At 32.6% G+C, this 8,436-nt stretch overlaps 1 protein-coding gene across 1 annotated transcript in view; it reads left to right on the top strand.

Annotated features, from left to right (window-relative positions):
• ATAD5 (ATPase family, AAA domain containing 5) overlaps window positions 1-8,392 on the top strand; it is a 57,181-nt gene extending 48,789 nt beyond the window's left edge. The window contains exons 18-23 of the mRNA XM_008585519.1: window positions 2,197-2,377; window positions 4,632-4,813; window positions 5,323-5,717; window positions 5,809-6,300; window positions 6,733-6,891; window positions 6,997-8,392. Of these exons, the coding sequence (XP_008583741.1) occupies window positions 2,197-2,377; window positions 4,632-4,813; window positions 5,323-5,717; window positions 5,809-6,300; window positions 6,733-6,891; window positions 6,997-7,075 (1,488 nt within the window). The 3' untranslated portion in view covers window positions 7,076-8,392. The remainder of the gene's footprint in view (window positions 1-2,196; window positions 2,378-4,631; window positions 4,814-5,322; window positions 5,718-5,808; window positions 6,301-6,732; window positions 6,892-6,996) is intronic.
• Window positions 8,393-8,436: the final 44 nt, after the last annotated feature.

Below are 8,436 nucleotides of genomic sequence, written 5' to 3'. Positions count from 1 at the left end.
TTTTTTTTTTTTTTTTTTTTTTTTTTTAAAAAAAAATTTTTTTTTTTTTTAAAGATGACCGGTAAGGGGATCTTAACCCTTGACTTGGTGTTGTCAGCACCACGCCCAGCCAGTGAGCGAACCGGCCATCCCTATATGGGATCCGAACCCGGGGCCTTGGTGTTATCAGCACCGCACTCTCCCGAGTGAGCCACCGGGCCGGCCCCCATCTGGCTTTTAGCTATTTCTTTTCATTAACTTTTTAGTGGTTACTATAGACCTGTGCTGTCCAATATGGTCTCCTGAAAGGAAAAAAAACACAGCAGTGTTTTTCCTATACTCTTACACAGCAACAATCAACACAGACTTCTGTGACCAAATCTTTGGGGTTTTCCCTCCACACACCAAGTAATTCTTCAGCAGACACCATCTTGGTGTACGTCAATTCAACTGCAGCACTATCTTCCTGAAGATAGTGTCAGATCCCAAAGTTGAGGACTTAGTCCTCAAGACTATCCCCCGATACACACACTTTCAGGTGCCAATCGTAACCCCCAGGCTGTTTTACCTGTGCTTCGGACCAACCAGATATAAATTGAGGTTCTCATGACCCCCTCCTTGGGTTCAATTAATTTGCTAGAGCAGCTCACAGTACTCAGGGAAACACGTTTACCAGTTTATTATAAAGGACGTTACAAAGGATACAGATGAAGAGATACATAGGGCGAGATATGGGGGAAGGAGTGCAGAACTTCCATACCCTTCCTGGGCCCATGCCACCCTCCAGGAATCTCCACTTGTTCAGCTCTTTAAGCTCTCCGGAACCCTGTGCCCTTGGGTTTCTATGGAAGCTTCATCAAGTAGGCATGATTGAAGAAGCATGGCAACCGTATAGAAATGTGATTGGACAAAAAGGGTATGATCTAACACTAACACTGGGGAGATTCTTTGTTCAGATTCTTTATGGCCTTTCTGTGCAGCATTCCTTTCTCCTGGGTTTGGTGCATGACCCCTCCTGAAAAGGGGGTCTTATCACCTACAATCAGACAAGGAAGGTTGGAGAATTTCTTTATGGTCAGCTCCAAGACAGAAAGGCAGGAAGAAGATTAGAGTCCCACCTTGGGGAACCAGGAACCATGGATGAAAACCTGTATGTGTGTGTGTGTGTGTGTGTGTTTTATATAAATATATACAGTGATATATGTATATATCATAATATCACAATATCTATAGAATAAAGTCAAACATTTCATAGGGAAAAATTTTTTTAATTACCTTGTTCAGTATAATGAAAATGTCTGTAGTCTTGTAAAATCTGTAAAATGTAAATATAATTTTATTTGTTTTAGCTTTTCCAGATAAAAAGCTTTCCATAAACAACAATGGGAAGAGAATTGTACGTGTTTTGTGGTTAAACAAAAAAATATATAGCAATATCACTGGAACACTAAATAAAATGAAAAAATTCACTTTGTCCATCTGCCCCCAACAAGCCAAATGTTTAAAAAATTTTTCTCTTCTATTATTTATTTACATACATATATACTGTTATGCACTTATTGATATAATTTTTTAACTGTGGTTTTAAAAAATTATGTATTTTTCAGTATTGTTATAGTATTTGTATTTGAAATGTTGATGGCTATAAAATATTCTATCAAGGGCCGGCCCGGTGGCGCACTCAGTAGAGTGCGGCACTTGGGAGTGCGGCGGTGCTCTTGCCGAGGGTTCAGATCCCATATAGAGACCGGTCCACTCACTGGTTGAGTGCGGTGCGGGCGCGACACCGAGGGTTGCAATACCGTTGCCAGTCGCGTTATGGGCGCGACACCGAGGGTTGCTATCCCGTTACCAGTCACGAAAAAAGACAAAAAAAGGAAAAAATATATATATATATTCTATTAAGCTATATCATTACTTAATCCTAAGGTGTTTTCTCAAGGTTTATAAAACTGCTTCCAGTGTTCAGGCTGGAAAATCCCCTATAATGGTTTCCTTGGTGTCCTGGACTATGTTCAATTAGTAAAAGAAGTATATGTAAATGCTTTTAATTTGGTAGTATATTCCCTTATATTTTTCAGAGAAGTTTCATTCTCAAGAAGAACTTTAAGATATGAATTTTAGCAAAATTTGTCTCACTTTTAGACATCCTTCACATATATTATTACTGTATTTCTGTTAATTCTGCAACTATGTTTCTCTCTCTCTGTTTTTAAGCTAAATGTTGCCAGCTACCTACAAATGATCTGCTTAACTGAGAATTTTAGAACTGACGTAAAAGATTTCGTAACCTTGTTAACTGCAAATACTTGCGATATCAGAAAAAGTATACTTTACTTACAGTTCTGGATTAGAAGTGGAGGTGGATTTTTAGAAGAAAGGCCATTATCTCTTTGTCGTAAGTTGATCTGTTATGAAAGAAATTTCTGTTATGGAACCCTATTTTAAAATATATGCTATACCAAAATATTTAAAATGTTATACAAATTTTGAGCATTCAGTTATCACATTAATCTTCAAAATAAATATATATATGTCAGTTTTGTTCATGAAAAGCTTTTTAAACATTAAATGTGGGTAAATAGAATTAAACTAAAGCTGAAAACAGGGATTCTTCTCCTGGCTGTGCTTCTCTTTATTGTATAATCTCCAAAATTCAGTTTACCTCTTCGTGCCTGTTTCTTCACTTGAAAATGAAAGGTTTGGACTAAATAATCTGTGGGTTATTTTTTATTTTGTAGTTGTTCTTTTTCGATTATAAAAGTAGCATGGTCTCATTGTTAAAAAAAAAAAAACCTTCCCACCCCATTCCCTTTATTCCCTAAAAGTTTGACTTAAATTTTCCAAACTGTTACTTATACATTTATAAACATCGTTTCTTATAACACAAATACAACTATAATTATTATTTAGCAACTTCCTTTTTTCACTTATTAAAAAATATGTTGATTTTTCCACATCACTATATTCATGTATATGTATAGTTCATTCATTTTATGTGACTGTAATGTACGTAAGATCCCTTTTAGTTCCTTTAATAGTCTTTAATTCAATTTTTCCTAAGAAGTTTACTATCTCAAAAATACTTTTATTTTTTATTGCTCTTCAGTCATCATTGTTAGCTAATTCAAGTCACAGACATTTTTTGAGTACATTCTCCATGCCAGGTTCTGTGTTTACATGAGTAAGACTTCGTATCTTTCCCGAAGAAGTCTCTATTTTGTGATTTCCATGCTCCATAGTCACAGTTAACATAGTTATAGATCCTGCTCTAGGAAATACGCAAATATTTAAATAAAGCCAATGTGGAGTTTGTAATCAGTTTGTAAAACTGATGGTTTATAAAAAAACTATCAGTTTTTCCTTTAATTAGTTCGAAATTTTAACATATTCTTTTACAAAGTAGACACACATATATTTAATTCAATGTAAGCTGGTAGCTTTAACCATTTTTCAAAAATAAATATGATAAATAACATGTCAAAAATATCTAAATATCTAAAATGGTGTAAAAAATAAATTAGTTAATAACTGTTGCCATACTACTGGGTATAAATTGCTATACCATGAACTTTAGAAGACAGGAACTAAGTATAGCATAGTTTCTCCACTTGAAGATTTTATTTTGTATGCATTTCACTCCTGCCTTTTTAGAAAATCACAAATATGCACTCTGGAAATTCAAACAATACAAAACTATATAAAGTAAAAGATATTCCCCTACTTATTAAAGGTAGACGCTATTAGATCTTTATACATATAAAATATTGCTACATACTTATTTAGCAAAATTAATCAGTACTATATATATTGTTAGGCAATTACTTTTAACTCAGCAATTTATTGGCAGCACAGAGAGTTCTACTCCATTCTTTTCTACAGCTGCATGCTATTCCATAGAATAGAATGGATGTGCCATAATTTAATTACTATTACTTATTAATGGGCATTTAAATTATCTTCAGTTTGTCATTATAGTGAAGTACAGTAAATATCTTCATACATATACCATTAATCACATTTGTGAGTAATTCTGATGGAGAGAATTCTAGAAGTGTAATTGATGATTCAAAGGCTCTATACACTTTACATTTTGAGAGGTACTGCCAGATTGCCTGCTGAACATAATTGTACCAATCTATACTTTCACAATAGTATATGATGACTCTTTTATGTGTACTATTGACAAAACTAGATTTTCAGGCTTTTTACTTTTGTCAATTTAAAAGGTGAAACATGAGTATCTTATTTTAAATTTGCATTTACACAATCTTTTTATGAAGCTGTGCACTTTCACTAGTTTATATTGTTTATTATGTATTTATTGTTAGCTATTTCTATTTCTTCTGTGACTTGCCTGTTCACAGTCCTTGCACTTTTTTCTATTGGATTGTTTTTGTTATTGTTTCATTTTATATTTTTCATTATTTCTATTGGGTTGTTTTGAAAACCCCCCACTACCTCACTTAGCTTATGTATTGTTAGAAAAAATGCTTATGTTGTACTCTTAATGAATTAAATGTATATGTAGAGAAGAACAAAATGGGGGTATAGGTCCACAAGATGTCAAAGGATCTCAGACCTTATATGATTCTGTGATACAATTTGTTTAAAATATATATGGGTAAGATTTTCTTTTATTAATTTTGTAGGAAGAAATAGCAGAAACGCTCAACTAGTTTGCTTTGAAGATGGCCCTGATTTCCAAAATAATCCTAAAAATACTAAAAAGAATCGTACATACTTTCCCAAATGTGACACTGGCTGTGCTGAGACCTTGTTTGGCCTTAAGAATATTTTTTCCCCATCCGAAGACTTATTTTCATTTTTAAAGGTATTTTTAATGTCTAGTTTGGAATGCTGAATTTATGTTCCTTTTCATCTACCCAACATTCACTCCTGTTTTTTGGAATCTTACATTTAACTTGAATTCGTGTATAATTTTTATAAGCTTTAGATTTCTGATTTGAACACATTTTGCTACTTAGACTAACAGTGTGGAGACATTGTTCTATATGCATATTCTAGGATTTAGAATACAATTTAGAAATTTTTCAGATAAAAATACAACTCCAGAGAAGTCGTTTTTAAATAAATGGTCATTTAATTGTTGAATTGGAGTATACACGAAATATTAGAAAACTTATTTCTCCAAATTAGCAATCTAAATTGAACTTTTACTCATAGTACTATTTCGATGTATTATGTGTAGGTTAATAAAATTATGAGGGGTAGTGACTCATTTTTAAGATAGAATAGGGACAACACTATATTCATATGGGTAGAAAAGTGTTACAAACTATGTACTGTTATAACATTTCTTTATTCAAAATTGTTTTTCAGCACAAAATCACAACAAAGGAAGAATGGCATAAACTCATCCAGCTTCTCACAGAATTCCAATTGCAGAATGTAGATTTTTTATATACTAATCTTGAGTTCATTCTACCACTACCAACTGATATCATTCCAGAAACAAAAAACTTTTGCAGCTCATCAGTAACTGTGGATACCAGCACAGCAACAAAAAGTATGAAACGTCCGATTAGGAAACATTCTCAGGGAGAGCAGTCATTGAAAAAGTCACACACAAAAAAACATAAGAAAAAGATGGTAATGCTAGATGATAGTGACTTATTTGACACTGAACTGGACTTTTCTGATAAATTTATAAGCCTATCCTCTGCATCTTCTTCCTCAAATTCAGAAGATAGCAAGGCCAGAGACAAAGAAAGCAATCCAGAGACAAAGAAACTGAACAGATGTTTAGAGCCTAATATTGAATCAATTCCTTGTCTTCCTAAAACACCAGCAGAAAAGAAATGTTCTGCCAAGAGACAAAGAAAGCAATCCAGAGACAAAGAAACTGAACAGATGTTTAGAGCCTAATATTGATTCAATTCCTTGTCTTCCTAAAACACCAGCAGAAAAGAAATGTTCTGCCCTTGTTTCGCACTGTTTAAATTCTCTCACCGAGTTCATGGATAACATGTCTTTCTTAGATGCCCTTTTAAGTGATGTAAAGGAACAAAAGAAACTTGGTAAAAATGACTTTAGTTGGACAAGTGCAAAGGTTAAAAGTGGACTTTGTGATGAGTTTAGTCTCGAGAATAGTGATGGATGGACTTCTCAAAGCTCTCGGGAATTAAAGGCAGCCGCAGAAGCTCTCAGCTTTAGGAAATGTTCTTCTACTATTTCGAAAGCATTGGAAACCTTGAATTCTTGCAAGAAATTAGGAAGAGATCCAACCAACGATCTTACTTTGTATGTTTCACAAAAGCACAATAATGTATATTTTAGTCAGTCGGCAACTAATTTATAGTAAGTCTTACTTCCTTTTTACTTTTCAGTAATAAATGGTAAAGGGGAAATCATTAGAGTTTCTTTCTTCCTAGTAATTTTGAAATGCTGGGCTATTGATCATGGTAAGCCATTAATATTAATAATGTAGTTTCTACTGAGGCAGTTAAGGAGAACAGCCTGATTGCTGGGAGGAGAAATAATGAGAGATTAGGGTGGGTTAGGTTTGGAAAGCTCTTGAATGAAAAGGAAAACAGGTTTGGACTTGCTGTGACAGATAGCAGGTAGCCATTAAGATTTTTCAGTATAGGAGTGATTGATGTGTTGACAGGAAATTAATCTGGAAGTATCATCTAGTCTAGACCAGAGTCAGGGAAACTGGTTGCATTTGAGATTGTTGGATTTTTATTGGACATTAGACATAAAAAGTAATGCATTACTTTTAATTCACAGCAATGCTTGGAAGAGGAGAGCAGTCATTAAAAGTGTATTTTCTAGTCGATCTCTTCTGAACCTGGGTAATAGACAAGCTAGTATAATTGAATATTTGCCAACTCTTCGAAACATTTGTAGGACTGAGAAACTAAAAGAACAAGGAAAAAGTAAAAGAAGGTAAAGTCTCTAAAAATATAACATTTTAGATAGCTATTTCAAGATTAATAAATATTCTTATCAGATGGAAATATTCAATTTTATTTTTCTTTGTAATTTTGACAGGTTCCTCCACTATTTTGAAGGAATTCATCTTGACATTCCAAAAGAGACTGTGAATACTTTGGCAGCTGACTTCCCTTAATATTCCACACTAACAATGCCTTGTACAGATCATTTTGTGGTTCTTAAGATACATTTTTTGTATTATGTTTATTTTCTTGGTAGAGTTTATTTCTCTTAATGTACATTTAAAACAGACTATTTGTATATTTTTTATTGGTGTGCAAATATTTAAAATGGAAAGATTTGACTTACAACTTGTATATACGATTGTGGTAGTATTTTTTCTGAATTTTTTGTATTATATGATTTAGCTTTGTTGGAGTATTTTTTATATGTAAGTTAGCTGTTTCTAGAAGGTGGAGTTCACCAAGATATTTCTAAAGACGTTTCAATGCTAAACTAACCTGTAAGTTTTCCCTTTCCTGTTATTCTTAATCCACCCCCTCTCCAACTAAGTATCAGTGTTCTGTCAAGTTGTAAATATGATTCACCTAGATGGTAATCTTTTATAAATAAGTTTACACAATACAAAATATAAAATCATATATGTAAAACATAAAACTCCCTAGGAAGAAAATTGTTTCATTTTTCAAAAAGTAAGATCTTCCTGATAGTTTATTTCTAGTATGAGTGTACTCCTCCAGCATTATACCACGGAATCATTGAGTGTTGACAAAGCAAAATCAAGAGTATGAATTGTAGTTTTCATCAATCTTTTTTAGTACCCATACATATATGATATCTTGTATATTCTGCCCATTCAAATCATTTGCCTTGTACATTTTTCTTGTATTTTTCTATCACTGATGTTTTACTTCATAAAGATATTGATGACATTAATATATCTATTTTGGACAAAATACTATTCATGAAAACTACAACAAAGACGGATTCTACTATAGGATTTCTATGTAATAGCCATTTGCACTTAAGGTTGTGTTTTTGGAAAAAAGTATATATTTTTAATAACAAGATTTTAAAATATGTTTCACCCAAAATCATTTTGCAATCAGATAATCAGATGTGTTTTAAAATAGCTACCTATTTCAAGTGTTTATACTATACATTAACTTAATACTCAGATACTTTATGTAGTGAATTATTTTTTTAAATCAAAAGGATCCTAATTTTGTACTGTTTTGAAAAGTATACATGCATACCTGTTTACAAATATGTGTGAAGATATGTTCTTACCTCTTATTTGTTCAATTTGCCTTTTCTTGTATTGATTAGTATTTTGTTCTAATTAAAGGTTAAAGCTAAAGTCTTTATGTAATATTTAAATAGAAGTTCGAGATGTAATCCTCTTAGTGAATATGTACATTGTGTAAGTTTGGATATAGACTATATCTTAAAGATTTCATCCTTGTACAGAAGAATACCATCTTCTGAAGCATTTTTTTGTTTGGTTGTTTTTCTTTTTTTTTTTTTTTTTTTTTT

This window comes from Galeopterus variegatus, unplaced genomic scaffold (assembly GCF_000696425.1).
Source record: "Galeopterus variegatus unplaced genomic scaffold, G_variegatus-3.0.2 Scaffold3602, whole genome shotgun sequence".
NCBI classification, from domain to species: domain Eukaryota; kingdom Metazoa; phylum Chordata; class Mammalia; order Dermoptera; family Cynocephalidae; genus Galeopterus; species Galeopterus variegatus.
Note: the sequence above shows the minus strand (reverse complement) of the source record. Positions and strands in the feature narration are given on the sequence as shown.